The 22,110-nt window shown below is 41.2% G+C and overlaps 1 protein-coding gene across 1 annotated transcript in view; it reads right to left on the reverse strand.

The window, feature by feature from the left end:
* Positions 1 to 8,016, reverse strand: part of LOC139736118 (uncharacterized) — a 110,975-nt gene extending 102,959 nt beyond the window's left edge. The window contains exon 1 of the mRNA XM_071646850.1: positions 7,717 to 8,016. Within this exon, the coding sequence (XP_071502951.1) occupies positions 7,717 to 7,719 (3 nt within the window). The 5' untranslated portion in view covers positions 7,720 to 8,016. The remainder of the gene's footprint in view (positions 1 to 7,716) is intronic.
* Between the last annotated feature and the right edge of the window lie 14,094 nt (positions 8,017 to 22,110).

The following is a 22,110-nucleotide window of genomic DNA, read 5'->3' on the forward strand; positions in this document are numbered from 1 at the left end:
CCCCCCCCAAAAAAAAAAAGATAGCATTGCAAAGAGAATGCCAACTCTTGCTCAAAGTTACATCAGATATATACATACAGATTTTTGTTTATTATGCTTACAATTCATTTGTAAATTGTATCGAGATGCAATGTTACATTCCCATCTGTCTTGAGATTGCTCCACTAATCAATTACCAAAACTGTACAAGTCACATCCTTGAGCATTAAAAAAAGAAAAGAAAAAAAGATCAAGCTGCCTCTAAAAAAGATTTAAAGTCATCAACAGCTGACATCTGAAAAGATATGTAATGTAAGGCCTAGAACTTAACAAAAAAAAAAAATTCAGAATGTCCAGGATCATTGGCCACATCTGGTTTGTCTAGTTTGCCAATCGAGCTTTTCGTTGGATAGCAAGTGTGTTTAGCCTATTAGATAACAACCAATTAAAGCAAGGTCATGTAAGGTTATTTAAAAGCCCATACTCTCTTAATGCTCCCTCAGCTTACTCAAGTCACACAAAAAATATTTGCTGTCATTGGTGCAGAAATATATATTTGTATTTCATGATTTTTTGTTGTTACACACGGTACACCCTTGTTACTCACGTTACATTGTCACTCACGTTACAATTTTTGAACCTCTGTCATTATAATACAATTGCATGTACACAACTCTTTCACCATTTTTCATATTAGGTAGAGGCAGTATGAAGAGAATTTCCACTGGCACATTTTAAATCCAAGGGAATATTAAGATATGAAACTATTTCAGTATTTTCGTTACTCACGTTACATTAGTTTTAGCAGTTTAAAAGTATGCATTCTACCAATTCATGGGAATACGGATCATTTTTTCCTTACTGACAACTAGTAACTAATACCCAATACATCATAAAAATTAACAAATCAATTACTAACCATTCTTTTATATTCTACGAATTCAACTCAAACATTCAAGTACATTTTCAAAGTAATTCTCCATGAAAATGTTAGTTAACTTTAAAGTGTAATATCTGCCATTCTGGAGGTAAATTAGTGTAAAAAATGGCTGTTTCACATGCCCAGAAGTATACTGACCAAAATAAAATAAGTGGCAAGTTTCAACTTAATAATTTATTTTTTCACCCCATGACACCAATCTCATGGAATTGCCCATTTGCGGTACATGCTGTGTGGGTTGTTTTGATGCACTCAGTTGCACCACAGGTATACTGTCTACCCTCTATTGACAATACGTGTGAAATGCATGTAGATTCTATGTAGTTTCCAGACTCAGAGTCTAATGCTTTTCCAATGGTGCATTTATAGGATCATTGTTTTGCTAATTGATCTTGTTTATTATCGGGTGTTTCAGTAAAATTTGAAGGAAATTACAGAACACCAGTTTTGTGTCATATAAATTAGCATACTTATGCGTATAGGCCTATTGTTAAAGGGAAGATAAACCCCAAGAACAATGTGGATTGAGTGAAAGCAGCAACATTAGTAGAACACATCAGTGAAAGTTTGAAGAAAATCGGACAATCGATGCAAAAGTTATGAATTTTTAAAGTTTTGGTGTTGGAACCGCTGGATGAGGAGACTACTAGAGGTTATGACGTATGAGTGGACAACAATACCAAGAAAATATAAAGAAAATACTACAAAAATCCATTTTTCATGAAAATTACAAATTCCATCAACTTGATATTGACATATGTTAAGGGTAGCAATTACTCCCCCTGCTTTCTGAAAGCGGTTGGTCCACTGCTCTTTCATAATTCTAGAAAAGTGAATTTTTGTTGAATTTCCTTTATATTTTCTTTGTATTGTTGTCCACTCATACGTCATATCCTCTAGTAGTCTCCTCATCCAGCGGTTCCAACACCAAAACTTTAAAAATTCATAACTTTTGCATCGATTGTCCGATTTTCCTCAAACTTTCACTGATGTGTTCTACTAATGTTGCTGCTTTCACTCAATCCACATCGCTCTTTGGGTTTACCTTCCCTTTAAGACTACACAAGAGCCACCGGAGGCCTCCCGCGGCATTCCTTTAGAAATTAGAGACAAATTTCAGCCCAGAGGGCTGAAATTTATCTTTCCTGTCGTCTGGGGCCCCCAAAAAGCCCAGAAATGGAACGGCCGTCAAGAAATAGGTTGACCATACAATTTTTATAAAAATTGAGTTGTTATGGAGGAAAACTGTCCTAAATCGAGATAACTCCAGTAAATCGTCAATAAAGAAAATCGAGCCAAGTTTGACGGAGCTATTTTTAAAGGTGATGTGATGACGTCATCATAGCTGGCATCCTTCTTCTTTCACTCTTTTCGACACAAGTCATTCACGATCAATCACAGTAACTTGGTAAGGCAACGCGCATACGCATATTGTCAAGACACAATTGCACGCTCAACCACTATGCCTGTACACATATTACTAGTACAAATACTAGTAAACATGCGCATGATCTGCACACTCAATACGCGCTACCACTGTCACACACACGTCTACAGGATATGCTGTATATTGAGTCAACATGGTGGGCTGTCAAATGCACCGGCACAGTCAATTAACTTTACTGTTAGTTAAGTGACTTTTTCTAGTCTCACCTAAATTGGCATCATTTTCTACTATTCTAGTTGTCTAACATTAGAAAATAGATCTAAATTTACATGAATACGGACTATCCTCAGCTCCTAAAAATGCGAGTACCGGTATAGAAACCTACATTGTGAATTTGGGGAAATCTTAACTCTTTATGTGCTATGGTGGAAACCCCCTGTGTGCCACGTTATTCCGAGACACAAAAGTAGTCATGCTTTGAGAAAGAATTCTGTTTTTCCAATTTGTATAACTTCTACAAATTTTTCTGTTAAGCTGTACATAATAGTGAGCAAAGTTAAAGAGGAATGCCAAACTTTGCTTTCCATTTACAATGTATAATGATTCTATTTTCAATTTTTCTTTTGAACTACCAGTTGCTACATTACTGTAAAGGCATGTCTTTGGCACATTAATAATGACAGAAACTTAGAATGTACACGCAAATCTAGTTGGGAACACCGCTTGATAGTCAATCACCACATAGAATGCAAGCCGAATGTGAGAGGAACAAAAGCGTGAGAAACGCTTTGATTGTTACCGCGGGATTAGCGATTTATCGATCGGTTTTGGCGGCTTTGTTTGTTGAGCAGAATATGCGAAGTTGGCACGCCATCGCCTGAGCCGGACGTGCGAACGTGGCACATAAAGAGTTAACGGCTAGTCTAGACTAGGATCGTACGATTAAAAGAACTACATTATTGTCGCTATCGGGGTACACCCCCGAAACCCCCCAAGAACCACGTACGAGTACCGGTAATCACACTCTCACTGCACAGATCGAAGAAAATACATGTAAACAAATACAATCATCGACAGTTGAATCACCGACTGTATCAGTCCGGGAAACCCACTCATGAGGACCGCTCCCGCGTACGAGGACTGCCCCGCCTCATGAGGACCGCCCCCACGCCTCATGAGGACCGCCCCACGCCTCATGAGGCCCCCTATTCACTTCTTTTCATCTCACATCTGACGTATAAATTGTCGCAACTTTGCACGGTGATTTTTTGTTACACACACATGTCCACTATCCATGATGAAAAGAAGAAAAAATCCTATCTGTTTTTTTTTCAAAAATCGAGTTTTAATCAACCGATGCAGAGCGCCCATCAAAACACAGGCGCCAGCGTGTTCGCACAATGCAAGACTGCCGCACCTAGCGGCCTGATCCGACTAGTCGGATCATAGTCGGATCAGGCCGCTAGGTACGGCAGTCTTGCATTGTGCGAACACGCTGGCGCCCGTGTTTTGATGGGCGCTCTGCATCGGTTGATTAAAACTCGATTTTTGAAAAAAAAAAAACAGATAGGATTTTTTCTTCTTTTCATCATGGATACAGGATAGTGGACATGTGGGTGTAACAAATAACAAAAAATCACCGTGCAAAGTTGCGACAATTTATACGTCAGATGTGAGATGAAGAAGAAGTGAATAGGGGGCCTCATGAGGTGTTCCCCCCCGGGCCTCATGAGGCGTGGGGGCGGTCCTCATGAGGCGGGGCAGTCCTCGTACGCGGGAGCGGTCCTCATGAGCGGGTTTCCCGGACTGGTATTGCAAATGCCAAATGGGATTGATATTTTTGACGATTGCTATCCGCAAGCGTAATTACAATTACGCTCTCTTCAGAGCGAGTTGCGCTATCTGTGATTGGCTGCTGGTATTCTGTAATTTACCCAATATTTGGACATCATCAAATGCCCAGAGCAATGATGAAGAATGCAAAACCACTGCGCGTATTAGTCTCATGCGTGAATGAAAGCGCAATGCTCTATTTCGAGAGGTGTCAGTATCAACTATCATTAAATCTTACTGAGTACTAGCCCCGGAGACCGCGCCGCCAGGCGGCTTCCCGCAGTTTCGCTTATGTTAGTTCCCAAGTTAGCCCCGGAGACCGCGCCGCCAGGCGCGGTCCTGGCGGCTTCCCCGCAGTTTCGCTTATGTTATAGTTCAAGTATTCTGTGCGCTTGTGCAAGTGATTGTGAATTCTGTGAACATCGGTGAGCTGCTTATAAGACATCATTTTGTGCATCACAAGCAATGAAATGCATCAAACAGTCGCCGATGATAGTCATTTAGGTTTCATCGACCCATGTAAGTATTCCTAGTGGTTTCTGTTGAAAAATTAAGGAAATATAGCGCCGCAAAGGCACCCGTTTGTTCAACATGAAGATCTTTTATGGGAGCACGGCACAGCCGCCACACTGCGTGTGGCGGCTGTCGCAGTTATTCCCAAGTATTCTGTGCGCTTGTGCAAGTGATTGTGAATTCTGTGAACATCGGTGAGCTGCTTATAAGACATCATTTTGTGCATCACAAGCAATGAAATGCATCAAACAGTCGCCGATGATAGTCATTTAGGTTTCATCGACCCATGTAAGTATTCCTAGTAGTTTCTGTTGAAAAATTAAGGAAATATAGCGCCGCAAAGGCACCCGTTTGTTCAACATGAAGATCTTTTATGGGAGCACGGCGCAGCCGCCACACTGCGTGTGGCGACTGTCGCAGTTAACTGAGTACATACACTACAGGGCCATTCTCAGATTAAGTGTTCAATTCCATGTGAGTAAAACCGAAAAATCAACCACAAAGTAATACATTCAAAGATGTGTTTTCGGAAACTTCAAAACCGGTCAAATACGAAACAAAAAGTGGAACATTCTAAATGATGGCCATTCATTGAGTAAAAATGAATTGAAATAGAGCATCATATATGATTTTTGATCACCAATCAGATACGTTACCGCAAATTTACATGTTGTAATGGACTCCTAACTCTGAATTAAATTTATTGTTTTGATCCAATTTCTGTTCAGGAAAAGACATCTGTCCCCCCTAAAGATATTGGGATTTTTCAAGAGGGAAAGATGTTGTCATCCCTTGCTAATTGGTAGAAATTATTTCTGTGTGGTAGGTTGAAATATGCTTTTTGCTGAAATGAAATATAACCTTAAGATTCACTTTGTATTTTTTGCAAATTTCGCTTACAAATAAAGTTTCGAATCCCACAAATCATGCAAAGGGAACGATCCGATCTGGAATTTCCACAGGAAACAAATATGAATTGCTTTCCCGGGGAAATAACTATTGAAAAACATCGAATCACCTTTGGTAACGTATCTGGTAAGATATAAGTAATAATTTTAGTTGTGTATGAATTAATAAATATCACCTGTTTAATTATTTACCTCATGAATTGATGTAAAAATGAATAATGTAAGCCCAAATTAACCATTTTAAACATTGTACGTAATATTTAAACTATGAAATGTAGTGGAAAAGAGCCCTAAATGTGAAAGCTGAGTTCTTCATTCACAGAATATTCTCATCTTACGTCTGAATGTATTTATACATCTGACTATAAATATTCATTAAGTTTTGATGGATAATGCAAACAAGGTTTAAAATATATATTTTTGCAGGCACTTAGAAGGAAGTAGGTACAGTCTCTATGAACTCGATGTGCTAAACAGTTGTTTGACCTATGGTAACGTATTTGGCTCATTCCTTTTAATGAAAATGAATAAATAATTGTTCAACTTATCAATGAATCTTGAGTAGTTCTTCATATGTTGAAAAACACTAGAATAAATATGCAACAGAACACTGGAACTTTTCTCGGAAGCGTTTCATAAACTACTTTTTACTCTTTCAAAGTTTGGTAACGTATCTGGCGTATTGTAAATGAATCTGTCGGTGAAGTTACAGAGCAATATCTACTGAATATTCTTCATTTGAACATAACTTTAATTTTTTATGGAAGCGTCATTCTATGCAGAATCATTTTATAAACACTTTGTTTTACATAACATTATTTGTCACCGTGGGTGCCCTGAATTATACGTAACGTATCTGCTAAATCTGAAAAGCAAAAAACTGATATGCTGAATCTTAGCTTCGTCTTGTAAAATAAACGTTCAAAGTTGTTGCATAGAATATGAAAGTGGCTGGGTTTTATAGAATAGAACTTTGGAGTTTATGAGCACACAACGATTTGTTTGTAAAACCATTTACAATTTCTTTTCAGCATTTTGATTATGTGGTAACGTATCTGTCGGAAAACTTGGCATTAAGTTGTGAGACACTGACGCACAAAGAAAACTCATGTGGAAGTGTTGCTCTTTTTCACCTCTCTGTCCTTTTGGTGTAAGAATATAATCCTGAGGTCCAACAAAACGAAGCATGTAATGCGTAGGGATGAATTTTGACCAGATTTGATCCCCAGAAAGCACAAGACCAATGAGCAAAATTCGGTCACGTATCTGGGGTAACGTATCTGTGGTAACGTATATGGTCGATCATATTATCATGAGAGCGATATCTACCAAATATTTCTCACTTGTACTAAACTTTAATGTTGAATCGATGCGTCATTCCGAGGAGTAATGTATAATATACAATTTGTTTGATATTGCAATATCTGTCGCCGTGGGTGGCGTGAAAAGTATGTAACGTATCTGTCCAAATAAAAGTGTAGAAAACCGATATTTCAAACATTGTACCGTATTCTCAATAAAGAGCTGTTGCACAAAAAAATCTAAGTACTTGCAGTGTATGAAGTATATCCTCAGGGTTTCATATACACAGGGTCATTGCATAGTCTTGTTATTTTCGCAATGCTGTAACACTAAAGAAACTGGTAACGTATCTGGCGGTGAATTTGGCGACAGGTTTCAAAAGGCTATAAAAAAAGAAGTCAATAAAAGTTTTGGAACTTTTTGAGTATTGTGATTAGCACATATGATATGCTCATCGTCCATGAAAATGATATTTGGAAAGTATGTTTGTGGACGGAGAGGAGCAATAAAACATAATTCTGAAATAGCCGGCGACACTGCGTTTTGGGGGTCTTAACGAAGTTTAACAGCAAAATTTTATACAAAAAGGCAGACAACCGCATTTGATCGTGTTTATTTTTAACAAATAAAGTCCTCGTGATATATTATAAACATTTAAATAGTATCTAATAGGTTTCAGGGAACCGCAAACTGTCATGGAATGTCGGCGACACCAAAATTCCGTATTTGAACGCTTTTACTGAGAATGGGCCTACAGTAAGTGTCGATGCGTTGGACACCTACCAAATAGGGATCGATAAACTGCTTGATGGGCGAATACGTTTCTACGAGTTACAGTACGTCATTAGGCCTACCATCGTTCTTGTCGATATCCTTCGGGTAGGCCTAGGCCGAGATAAACTTCTAACACTATCAAGGCCGTTACCAGAACCAACGGCAACACCGCTGGCGCTGCTGAACCAACGACAACGTTGACTTCTCTGGAAGGTAAATTAGCTCAAGATGGATCATCAGCTTGTAGTATGCAGCATCCAGCAGCTACAGATCATTGTTGTGGGAGACCTAGATAGTAGATCTATTATTATTAACGTCAACTCAGGACTGGTTAGGATTAGTAGACCTAGATCCAGCTAGACGTCCATCAGACCGTACAATCGGTGATGTTGCCAAAGATCGTATTGATGCTGCTACACGAATCTAGTGCTATACAAAAGGCACCGTCACGATCCCGTACAACGGCGCGGCCGTGGTAACAACATGTGCGCGCACTGATGACCGAGTCGAGTTAGTTACCGTTGTTGTTGTTGTTTTGTAGTATGATGCTTGCGATACGTCGCCTCGTATGGAACGCCATGTGTTGCAAAAGCCGGGAAAACCCGCTGATCAGAGTTTTAAAACCATTGACGTTCGAGATTTCTAGTAGGGGGCAAGACAGGTTTACCAGACATGGGCTGTTGTAAAAGGTTGTTTGGTATCAACGTGTTCAGAAGACCCTCCTGAACAACTTCTAGGTGGACTACCTTGACAATAAGCTACTGGAAAAAAATGGCGGCCATTTTTTTTTCAAAATGGCCGCCATGCATGTTTAAATAATATTTACATTTTTCCAAATAACTTTTGTGTCGTACAGGGCCTTTAATCAGAATGTGTGTGGTATCATATTAAAGAAAATTAAATTTACTACAGAATGATACCTCACTTGACTGGTTTGGTAATAGTTTACATAACAATTTTAGGCAAAAATAAGATTTTTTATTACACTTTTTACCATAAATTTTAATTCTGTAAAATTGCGATTTTTCATATTTCAAAAATTATCTTTTCTAGAGAATTAAAACTTCGTGGAAAATAGTCCATACATATGGGCAGTATTCTGTGAAAATCACAGGTTCATTGAATTTCCAATAAAAAAGTTATAGTGCTCCAAAGTTTGCACTTTCATATCAGCCGAAAGGGCAGTTTGTAATAGACACACAGGCATCTCTATATATCCCATATATTTTTGAAGACAAAAAAAAAAAATTTCAGGCTAACCTTACTCCATATGCATCAATTAGGGGTAAAACTTAGCAGCAGATATCATGTTTTGCTTTGCTATGGTCCTCATAATATGCAATTAAGGATGTCTTTATCACTAAGTCTTGAATTGTGCATAGTACGCAGACTACATCTCCTTAAAGTTATAATGAACTATAATGTTGCCATAGGCCTGATATAGAATATACGACTTCTCAGTGGCTATATTTTTCTCAAAGTGGCTGCTATGCACAGCCACTTGTATATCATATTTCAACACATATTGTGCACTGAAATGTGATTTGACAGGTATATACAGACATTAGATTGTCATGCAGATAATAAGAACACTGATATATCAGATAGTATATCAAATCAAACTATCGCCTTTGTATCAACAACTGAAAAAGGGAGTGAGATAATATTAAAACCCAAACCTCCAGTGAAAACAGATTGATCTCTGCTTCCTAATCACTATCTGAGTCTGAGCTGCTACTATCACTTAGCTCAATTTGTTCAATGTCCTGCATCCTGCTGCATTTGTCTGAAAGTCCTTGGCATCGGCACCCTATGTAGCATGGGATTGAGTTCTTAGCACATGAGAAGTTCTTCTTGCATCCCTTGGTACATCCACATGATATTGCCTTCTTCATTGACTCCGGCCAAGCTGGACGAGTACTTGGAATTGGTACAGCATGCTGACCATCTAGAGACAACCCAAACTCTGTCCAGGATGGGAGTTGGGGCTTAGCAATGTGCACTGTCTTATCGATCATTGTTGCAAGGGCAGCCCTCTTTACGTGCAGAAGGAATGCATTTTCTGTGGGGGGCAGGAGCTTCAGGAGAGTAGATCTGATGTTCAAAAGCTTGTATGTCCTGAGCTTTCCTAGGTCAGATCCCTCGAAATCATCAGCTGCTGACGTGTACTAAGTATATGGCTGTGGTGATGGTCCTTGCCTGCTTGATGAGGTCTTCTGATACAAAATCAGTGGGGTTCTCGCCAAACTCTTCAATCATTGGTATGTTAAGATCTAAGCTGCGCTTGAGCCATGCCTTCTCGCCAGTGAAGTAAGGATAACTCGTAGTGTCTCTGCCACTCAGGCTGTGGATGAAAGGCATTGCACGACACTGTGAAGTTCCAAGCGCCATCACCAGTTCATTGATTGGTAACGCATCCTGGGATGTCCTAACCCATAGTTCAGGTATCTTTTAGGTGTTTAGCTCCATAGTGTAGACACATAGAAATAATGTCTGTATCATTCGCATGCATAACAACTCTGTCAACTCCATCATTCTGGACACTATACAAAGTGTGCAGGATTACCCTTAAATTGTATCATTCTCCTTTTGTGTTGATTCCAGGGCAGGAACATCTACGACAGACTCTTTTGTGATTAACACGCTCTTCGTTTCTTCCTGTGAAGCCACCACCTAGGTAGAGATGAGTCGGGCTAGCAGCAGAGTGTAGATGTTTATTCTCACACCATTTCTCACAGAGGAAGTTTAGGAGCTTAGCCTTATTTGCTGCCACCGCAAAGAATTCTTGTGGGTCAGGAGCTGTTTACTGATCGTTTATTTCATATTCCTTGACAGGTTTTGATCGGGCATACCTTTGTTCTTGCTCAGCAGACTTTAGACTCGGCCCACTGTATCTGCCACAGCAGAAGTGTATGAATTCAGTACCAGCAGGTACATCATTCAGCAGAAGGAATTTGTATCGTTCTGCAATGGTCCCGAATCGTTCCCCTTTGTGAAAAGACCAGCGTCGAATGGCATACCTGCCATCAACTACTACTGCTGTCTTTCTGTCGAAATGAGGAAGTGCAGGAGTGCTGGCCACTTTAGTCTCCTCTTTCAGGACTTTCACAATGCTGGACTTGGTACCTGTTCTCATTCTGCTATCATCCTGAAAGAGATTACCCGCTCTCATTCTGCTATCATCCTGAAAGAGAGATGGTGGGTAGTCACTGCATTCATGATTGCCGATGAAGTCAACGATGTCTAATTCTCCACCACTGGCAATAATTTGAGTCATACGCAGAAGGGCACTTATTTCATTACTCTTACCCAATGCTGCTGTTTTAGCCACAGTCTTCTTTGGTTTCTTGTTCTGTGCGTGGAATGTGTTCAGCTTCACAGTTCTTGTTTTCTTCTGATCGCTATTCAGTGATAGAGACAGTCCCTCGAGACCAATTTGTTTCACTCTGATCAGATTGTCCTTTATGCTGCAATCGGCGCATTGTCCAGTTGCTATGTTTATTATAAGGGACGTTGTAATTGCACTGAATGGATTTGTCTCGACTGCTGCCACTACCTTAATCACCAGCTCTTTGTCCCTTGTGACTCGATTTGCACCAGATTCATGGTGGGGATTAGACGAATGAAGATGTAACATAGATTTTAGCTCCGCAGAGACAGCAGCAGTGATTGGTTTTGTGTAAACCCATTTCATCCGTGCGGCAGTGTTTAGTGTAATGCCATCCAGACCACTTCCTTACTTGGCATCTGCATTGTAGGTCTGTTCCAGAAGCATGTCAGGAGACACACTATTGCGACTGCCATCTGTTCTCCTTCCTACAAAGGCACCTGTCATCAGTGCTTTATGTACATCTGGGGCTGTTTCAGGTAGTTTCCTCATCTCAGCCAGATAGAGTGGCAGAGACTGTTGCCCATATTTGTAGTGCCCTGCTGCTGTGAGGTAAGGTAGCATTCGCGATGATTCACAGAGATGTCCTACCCAGTCAGCCTCTCGCTGGTAGTAGATAAACCTATGAAGAATGTCTGACATCTCCAAGAAGTTGGTCAAAAAGATTGCAGTTGGTTGCTCAATCAGTGATTCTTCAAAAATCATCATCTGTTCTTGCAGCTGGGCTGATAACTGCTCTTGGGATTTCTGAATCATCTCTAACTTCTTGAAGGCAGCGATGTCTTTGTCAAACAGCATCTTCATAACAGATTCCACCTGTGGCTGCCACTGACTGGTTTCACTATCAGGTATCCAAGCTTCGAATGCTTCCCAGTACAAGCGTCACATAGCTTCACTCAGGATTCTCAGGGCATGTATGGTCTGGTAATAATCGGCTTTCTCTCCAAACATCTTCTTGGCAGTCCCTTCATGGCACAGACCAGCAGCAACGAGAAGATCTTCTGCACCTGCTTCCCTGATTATCTTGCAAACTGCTTTCATGTAGTTGTGAACGAGATGAAAGCCGCCCAGTAGCAAGATTACGTTGTTGAAATCGCCATGTTGCTTGTCTCTGATGGCGATTGCGAGCTCATATGTAGCCTGATCTCCTATACACATGATAATTGTATGTTTGTCACCGAGAGCATGCGATGTCTTGACAAGTCGCATCATTTCCTTTTTTAGAACAGCAGGAACTGTCGCCGAAGATGGGATCAAAGGTAGATATCCAATGGTGCTCGATGTTCTTTTTGGATGGAGACCAGCACAGACGGCAGAAAAATCAGCACTGGCCAGACTCCCAGACTTTATTCATTGCACTCATGGTACGAGTGTCAAGCTGGACGTTAGATTCTCAATTTTTCAATAATCTACCGAGTCCAGGGTGAGCCACAGCACTAAGAAATTACTATTCACTGAGCGCCATAAACTGCACCCAGTCGCTCTTATTTCAAATGTAAACTACCCATTCAATTTAGCATGTTGGTCACTCACACACTAAAAGTAACAACTTAATTGTTGGGACATGGATCCTCAGTCATTGACTGGCAAGGCTCACTGTGATGAAAACTTTATTGTTCTAAAAAAAACTTGGAAATGTTTGGAATCCTCGCTTGTGTCAAAACCTAATGAGGTGTGGGCCGGATATTAATGATCCAGATTTTTTAGAATAAGGAAAATGTAAAGAACCCAAGAACTAGGGAGACAGTTTGGCTCCTTTTGGTACTGTTAATGTCAACATGTTTAAGGCAAGGATGACTGGATCCAGTGTATGTCCATTTCGGCCTTTCCCAGAAGGAAGGAAGGAAGAACACGCCTTAATGACCAATGAAGAACAAATATCGTGCATGCCTGTTTAGGTCGGCTTGTGCCGAAAGGGTGGGTTGGGTGGTGGCGCGTCGCGTTAATGGGAACACCACCCTTCGTCCAAAGCCCCCCCCCCCCCGGTTTTTGCCGAAAGGGTGCGTTGGGAGCGTTGGATCGCGTCGCGTTGACTGGAACCCCACCCTTCGTCCAAAGCCCCCCCCCCCCCCCTGGTTTTGCCGAAAGGGTGCGTTGGTACTTTTTCTCTTTTTCTCTTTTTCTCATGTAACCCTATAAAGCCCAAGCTATTTTGATGTTATTGTTTGATGTTTCATCGTCACATTTGGCACATGGGTAGAGCAACTCATAGTCTACATGACCGCATACTTGATTTTTTTCATGGTGACACATAGAGGGCGCTATTTACCAAAATATAAAGAAATACATAGGAAATATGCTAAAAACATGATTTTTCTGTATGATTTCTTTATCCCCAGTATGTCTTACCATAGACCAATATTTTTCATATTTGCCACAAATGATCTGCAAGTCAAAGCTCATTATTTTTTATGGTTGAAATTTCTCAAGGTCACTACATGGGGGCGCTATTCATAACAAAATAAAGAAATACATTATGAGACCTGTGATGTATTGTTAGGGATAGGTACATGCATAGTTAAGTTTGCAGATTGATAATGTGATAAACAAATGATATTAGAGGTATAACTTGGGTGGAGGAATCAAAATGACACAAAATAGAATGGCAATCTTTGGAAAATACTGTTATTTTCAAGTATCTCTATCATATCTACTGTTTTATGGCATTGTCACAGAAAAACAAAGGAAATAATAGGAAAAACATTTCAGGGCCATAATTACTTCACATTTTGCTCCTTCAGCAAATTTCAGCCAAGAAACGCCCATTTTATACATTATAATGTGGTTAATTGGAATTGGAACAGAAAAATATGCAAAATCTGACTGACATGGTTGTCAGTTTTATTGTTGCCATGGCAACCAGCAATATCAAATATAGCTAAATGATATATAAAAATGTTCGGAATAAGATTTTTGGAAAAGTCACCAAATTTGGTTAAAACTGGATTAAGGGCGAAGGAGTGGCGAATGAAATTCTGGTAGGGGGCACAATGTGCCCGCCCCTTCTGCTTTATAGGGTTAAAAGACGAGTTTTGAATTCATATTTAACCAACTGATATTAAACAACAAATAGCAATTAGACCAAACAGTACTTGGACGAAATGATGACTAGACCAACTGGTATATATTAGACCAACTGATATTAAACAGGCTATTAGACCAACTGGCTGTAGACCAAGTTGTAATAGAGTGTAAACCGATCCGGACGATAGCCTCTTTGAAATGGTTGTTTGAAGGTTAATTATAAATTCAAAACTCGTCTTTTAATATTACATGAGAAAAAGTACCAACGCACCCTTTCGGCAAAACCGGGGGGGGGGGGGGGGGGGGGGGGCTTTGGACGAAGGGTGGGGTTCCAGTCAACGCGACGCGACCCAACGCTCCCAACGCACCCTTTCGGCAAAATCGGGGGGGGGGGGGGGCTTTGGACGAAGGGTGGTGTTCCCATTAACGCGACGCGCCACCACCCAACCCACCCTTTCGGCACAAGCCGTTTAGGTCATACCATTCCCCAAAACAGTCAAATGGATGTGTGGGGGGTTTCCTTCCCACTTTACCTCTTCATGCCAGGGAGGGCACCTGATTTCGTTTTATGATTCCTGACATGAAAAAACACAAGTTAACTGAAGGCTGGACTCCCTCCTTCTACCAAACAGTGTGGTATCAACTCATAGATTGTATAATGTACTTTAATTTGATACCAAACACTCGCGTACTGCAGGCAAGTTTTATTCAACATCCGAAAGCCAACGAAAGTTATACGTACATAAAATGCGCAGGCAAGCCCGTGCGACAGAAAAACCTAGAAAATTGGCGATTGAGCTAATATCAAAGTGTCAACTTTGGAACATCATAGATTTTCTATTGGAAAAGCAATGGATTTGTAATTTTCACACAATGTTCACCATATATGAAGACAGTTTTCTAGAAACTTTGATTTGTGTAGTTGCTATAATTTTTGAAATATGACAAAAATGTTTTTAAGGAAAATTTGCATAATGTGAAAAATTTATTTAAAAAATACCTTTTTGGCCCAATATCATTCTACAAATTACCTTTAAACCACTCAAATGTGGTATCACCTTGTAGGAAATTTAATTTTCTTTGATATGGTACTACACACATGGTTATTAAAGATAATATGCAAAAGTTATTTGCAAAAATATCAATATTAGTTACATTGGGCGGCCATTTTGAAAAAAAAATGGCCGCCATTTTCACCCAGCAGCGTAATTTTCAGGTAGTCCACCCAGAAGTTATTCGGGAAGATCCCCTGAACATTTTGACACCAAACAACCTTTTACAACAGCCCATGTCTGGTTTCCCCCAAAAATGGGGTTTTGCCCCCTTAGCTCTATATAGGAAAGCAAAGAAAACCTGATACCTCTGATTAGTACCCGGTAGTTTATTACTCCGCAAGCACAGCTCGAAACCTCTGCTCAGTAGTTTCATCTCTGCACGCAATTCGAAGCCGCCAAACAGTAATTTCAACTCTGCGCGCAAAAAAAAGCATGCAGTTTTATCTCTGCCCTGGATCTCTGCTGTACGTACGAAAAACAGTATGGGAGGTGGAAGAGAGAGACCTAAAGGGGGACACTCCACGAGGGTGATGGAGACCATGCACGTATATTTCACCAGGGAGGTGACTAAAATGGGGTCATTCCACGAGACAGACACCCACGAGTGTGACATTGAAAACAGGTCCATGACTGAGTCGTACAGCTCACGAGTCATACAGCCCAATGAGCCTACTAGGCAAATAAAGCGGGTGCACGCTCACGAGACCGACACTCACGAGTCATACAGCCCACAAGTCATACAGCCCACGAGTCATACAGCTCACAAATCATACAGCCCACCATGCAGTTATACAGTCCACGAGTTCGACACTGAGTAAATTAAGCCCATGAGTTCGACATCAAGTAAAATAAGCCCACGAGTTATACAGCCCATGAGTTCGACATTACGCACAAAAGGCTCACGAGACCGACATTAAGCAAAGAAAGCCCATGAGACCGACACTACACTTAAAAGGCTCACGAGACCTACACTAGGCAAAAGAGATTCACGAGACCGACACTAGGCAAAAGAGGTTCACGAGACCGACACAAGGCAAAAGAGGCTCACGAGACCGACACTACGCAAAGAAGGCACACGAGACCGACAGGATGAACAGCGCCTCCTATAGACCAATTAATTGTATAGGGTGTCCAGATAATGGCATAAAGAAGGTATAAGAGATGGAAAAGGAGAGTTGCTAGGGTATTACCCCGTCAATTGCCCTCCCTCACCCCTGGACGGTTCAAGATCTTTAATTGTGTTTGCATATGTGAGTGTTTGTGAAAAAATAAACAAAATTCAGTAAAGTGTCATAAGATGTTTCAACATTACTTTCGAAAATGCCCAAACACCCTCGTTTCCCTATCTGCAAAGCCCATACCGGTATACCTACTTAGAAAAAAAAAATGTCGACATTCAGATCAACCAACTAGAAAAATACCCAGGTATGAAAGGAAGTTCAATTAAAAAAAAATATTCACAAAATGGTCAATGTTGTAGTGCACACCTGCTTTATATGATATGGGGGGGGGGGGGGGGCTAGTCATCTGCAAAGGTGTTGAAATAATAAACAATCACAGAAAATCATGTAATCGTCAATTAAGGCAGCATTAAGAATTCGGAAAAAGAAGATGGATCCATGAAAGTAACTTTCCTATTTCATGAAAAACGTACTATTTTGAGAAGAATAATTTTACAAACCAAGCTACTGAAATCGAAGTGAATCGCTGCGATAAAAAAAAGAAAAAAACGTTTTCATCCGTTGAATTTCATACATTAAAGTTAAAGAGAAAATTACAAATTGAAGTCTAAGCAGGCGGGTAAAAGCAGGCAGAAAGGATATTTAATAAGGCCTAGTTAACTTGTGAAGCGAGAAAGAAAAGGGTGAAAAAACTTAGATCCTGTCCACCGTCTAAGTAGAAATTAGGAAAGCCTATCAAATATAGCATGATGGCATCTGAAAGTAAATCATTCATTGTTCTTGTCCTCTATCACTTTTTCATTCTTCTTTTTTTTTGGGGGGGGGGGGGGGGGGTCCTATGAAGAGGACAATTCTATATTAAGATAAAAAGAAAAAATGGTAACAATGTCGCTCCCCGTAGCGTGACAGAACTGCCCCATAAAAGCTTCACGTGTAGAAATACATAATTAATGTCGTTGATATGTAGGTGTGGTGCTGTTATTAGTTAGTAACAATCTTTCGCTGGATAGCGTAACGAATTTGCACCCGCCAGTATGTAATTTCCCCCTTAATGGAACACCCTATACAGGTACATATTTGTAATTGACATGTAGATGGCGCTGTTCATCCTGTCGGTCTCGTGAGCCTTCTTTGCCTAGTGTCGGTCTCGTGGGCTTTCTTTGCCTAGTGTCGGTCTCGTGAACCTTCTTTGCTTAGTGTCGGTCTCGTGAGCCTCTTTTGCGTACTGTCGGTCTCGTGAACCTTAATTGTGTAGTGTCGGTCTCGTGGGCTTTCTTTGCTTTGTGTCGGTCTCGTGAGCCTTTTGTGCCTAGTGTCGAACTCTTGGGCTGTATGACTCGTGAGCCGCATAACTCATCTGCTGTGTGACTCTTGGACCTATTTTTGATGTCGGTCTCGTGGACCGTATGACTCGTGGGTGTCGGTCTCGTGGGATGACCCCAGATAAAGCCCATGAGTTCGACACTTTAGGTAAAAACAGCCCACGAGTTCGACAGATACAACACGGGGCTTAATTGTGCCGGTCTCGTGGGCTTTGTTTGCTTAGCGTCGAACTCATGAACTGTATAACTCATGCAGTGGCAGATGCAGAGGGGAGCGCAACTGGCGCATGCCCCCCCCCCTTTATTTTTCGCTAAAAACAAAAGAAAAAAAAAAGAAAAAAAAAAGAATGAAACCCGGAAGTGGCACCAGAATATTAGTTGCACCCCCCCCCCTTTACAAAACTCCCGGATCCGCCACTGCTCGTGGGCCGTATAACTCATGGGCCTTGACTCATGGGCTGTATGGGTGTCGGTCTCGTGATGTGCACCGGGTCATCCACGAGACCTACACCCACGAGTCATACGGTCACGAGACCGACATCAAAAATAGGTCCATGAGCCATAGGCCTACAGCCCGTGACTTAGTATACTGCTCACGAGTCATACAGCTCATAAGTTCGACACTGCGCACAAAAGGCTCACGAGACCGACACTAAGCAAAGAAAGCTCATGAGACCGACACTATACGTAATAAAGGCCCACGAGACCGACACTATAGGCAAAGACGGCTCACGAGACCGACACTAAGTAGCAGGACAAGAACGACTCATATAGCTTCATTTTATGCCATCGTGCTATTTTTAATAGGCTTTCCCAATTTCTAGCTAGACGGTGGACAGGATGTAAGTGTTGTTTTTTTTTCGCCCTTTTCTGGCTTCACTAGTTAAGTAGTCCTTATTATTATCCTATCCGCGTGCTCATACCCGCCTGCTTAGAGTTCAATTTTTATTTATCTCTGTTACTATAATGTATGACATTCAACGGATGAAAATGTTCTATATCGCAGCGATTCACCTCTATTTGTGGCTTGTGTTTGTAAAATCGTTCTCAAAACGCGTACATTTTTCATGAAATAGAATAGCTGTTTTCATGCATGCGTCTTCATTTTCCGAATCCTTAATGTTACCTTTATACTATAGACGATTACATTATTTTCTGTGAATTTATACTAAATCAACACCTTTGCAGATGACTGCTCCCTCTCCATATCATGTAAAGCAGGTGTAAACTGCAACATTGACCATTTTGTGAAATATTTTCTTGTAAACTGTATTTCACAGCTGGGGATTTTCTATTTGGTTGTAATCCACATCATTTTATTTTATTTTTTCTAAGTTAAGGTGTTTACCGATATATGTTATGCAGAAAGGGAAACAAGGGTGTTTTGGCATTTTCAAAATTAATGTGGAAAGACCTCATGCACATTTTACTGAATTTTGTTTAATTGTCACAAACACTCACATACGGAAACACAATTAAAGATTTTGAACAGTTCAGGGGTGAGGGAGGGCGACTGACGGGGTAATACCCTTAACTCTCCTTTTCCATTTCATATCTTCCTTGCCGTTACTGGGCACCTATACAATTAATTGGTCTATAGGTGGCGCTGTTCATCCTGTCTGTCTCATGGGCCTTTTTTGCCTAGTGATCGGTCTCGTGAGCCTCTTTTGCCTATATAAGTGTCGTGAACTCGTGGGCTGTTTAGCTAGTGGGCTGTATGACTTGTGATCTGTATGACTCGGGGGCTGTATGACTCATGGGTGTCGGTCTTGTGACGTGCACCCTTTTAAATTAATCCAGGGTAGCCTTTTCAGGGTGTCACTGTTGTACCAGAGGGCCCTGCCATTATTAGATAGCATAGCGTCGCCAGGTACCCATACACCTGGGTCGAGAGGGACACTGTAGGTAATACATCTCATCTCGTCCATGCAGGGACGTAAGCACTGGGCGGGAATCGAACTCGGGTCCTCCGATTGGGAGTTGGGAGTCTTATCCTCTATATATGCCCATTAGAATCTCATTTTATTGTTTATTTGTTCGGTTATATAACGAAATTTCGATATAACGAAAGAAAACTGCCGGTCCCACGAGGACTTCGTTATAATGGGAGTCACGTACTGTATACGGTCATGTTTTATACACTTGCTAGCCATTTACACATAAGCTATTTGCTAGTTGATAATCTGCATTTCAGTTGAGTGAATAAACATGATTATTATCGATATTATACACTATTTCAAGTGACATAGAAAGCACAAAGTGGTGTTGAGTCAAGTCAAACGATTATAATCAGTAGACCAGCCTATTTATGATCACAAAATTTGTTTATATAATGTAGTTTCCATGCATGATGACTACGCATAGTTTGTACTGTGGTGATGCGGAATATCTGCAACCGTATTAGGCCCTACAGAAATAAATTACTGAAAGTTGCTTATCACACATGAACCAATTGCATGGGACATTATATTTCGTTCCAAATTACATTATTTCTTAGACGTTATGAAATGGTGTAATGCTAACAAACTAACAATCAACACGTCCAAAACAAAGTATATAGTTTTTAAAAGTAAACGTAGACATGTGGAGATAAATGGAAATATTATAGACCGGGGGCCCAGAGCATTAATTCAGCTGAAAAGGGTCACACTTTTTGATGGTCTCATCATATAAGGATATGGCCAAGGGTCAATAAAATGAATTGCTGGCAAGTCACATCCTGTACCGTAAGCCTAGGGACCACAAAAAGGGACCCCGAAAAATTGATTTATTCAGCCGAAGGGGGTCACAGACAAAAGTTGGTGGATTTTGTTCCTTTGGGTGTACTTATCATAAAAACAGCAATGCCAGCTATTTTATCCTGTACGGGGCCCCAGACAGTAGCCCCAAAGGGCCCCACAAAATTATGGTGTTATTCAGCTGAAAAGGGTCACGGCTAATTTCTTTTGCAATGGAAATAGTTCCCATCGGAGATAACCAAAACACAAATGCCAGCTATTTTATCCTGTACGGGGCCCCAGACAGTAGCCCCAAAGGGCCCCACCCCCATAGGCCCTACGTACAAACACACACAAACAGTGATTTTATTCAGTTGAAAAGAGCCACGGCTAATTTCTTTTGCAATGGAAGGAGTACCAATCAGAGATATCCAAAACACCAAAGCCAGCTATTTTATCCCGCACGGGGCCCCAGACAGTAGCCCCAAAGTGCCCCACCCCCTATAAGTCCTACGTACAAACACACACACACACACATTGACTTTATTCAGCTGATAGAGTAACGGCTAATTTCATTTGCAATGGAAGTAGTACCCATCAGAGATATACAAAACACCAAAGCCAGCTATTTTATCCTGTACGGGGCCCCAGCAATAGCCCCAAAGTGCCCCCCCCCCCCCGAACACATACTCACACAATAGTTTCATTCAGCTGAAAAGAGTCACGGCTAATTTCTTTTGCAATGGAAGTAGTACCCATCAGAGAAATCCAAAATACCAAAGCCAGTTATTTTATCCTGCATGGGGCCCCAGACAGTTGCCCCAAATTGCCCCCTTACCCCCTCCCCCCTCCCCCCCCCCCACACACACATTGATTTTATTCAGCTGAAAAGGGTCACGGCTACTTTCTTTTGCAATCGAAAGTAGTACTCATCATAGATATCCAAAGCACTAAAGCCAGTTATTTTATCCTGTACGGGGCCCCAGACAGTAGCCCCAAAGTGCCCCCCCCCCACACACAAAAAAAAACCCCACACACACACACATATTGGTTTCATTCAGCCGAAAAGGGTCATGGCTAATGTTTTTTGCAATGGAAGTAGTACCCATCGGATATCCAAAATACCAAAGTCAGATACGGTATTTTATCCTGCACGGGGCCCCAGACAGTAGCTCCAAAGTGTTTTGCTTTATTCTCTTTATTGTTTTCATCTCTTCTTCTTCTTGAATAATATGCGCTCCTTCGTCTTCATTTTTGCGACAACGACAACGTCCTCCTCATCATCATCAGTTTTGCTGTTCTGGCAAACATTTTCCAGCGTATCGGCTACGTTCGATTTTAGAGCGGCGAGAGCGGAAGACATGCGTAATTGAGTCTGGGAAAGCGTAGGAACAGCGTAGCTAAAGCGGCCAACAGCGTTATCGAAGCAGGAATGAAGCGTCGTAGGAACAGGTCTTGATTTTATACGAGAGTAGAGAACTTAGTGAGAGCGTCGTTGAAGCGGGAAGGTCGTACTTTGATCAAGAAAGCGGCGCAGCAGCGGGACCATGTCGTCGGTGTCTAGTTTCAGACTACTTCCCGTTCTTGTGCCGCTGTTACTATACAGTCAGAAAAACCTGGAATTGTTACGCTCATCCCGCGGTATTTACACTGTCACTGCTCTCTCCCCGTTTGAGCTACGATTCAAAATAGGTCAATGTTGATGGGGAGATGGGGAAGAAATTTTGAACCAGTTCAAAATTTCTTCCCGATCTGTAAAATTGCCAGATCCAACCCCATCACCCAAA

This window comes from Diadema antillarum, unplaced genomic scaffold (genome assembly GCF_040938485.1).
Source record: "Diadema antillarum isolate AM-2024a unplaced genomic scaffold, OU_Dant_1.0 seq00000622_RagTag, whole genome shotgun sequence".
In the NCBI taxonomy this organism is placed as follows: Eukaryota; Metazoa; Echinodermata; class Echinoidea; order Diadematoida; family Diadematidae; genus Diadema; species Diadema antillarum.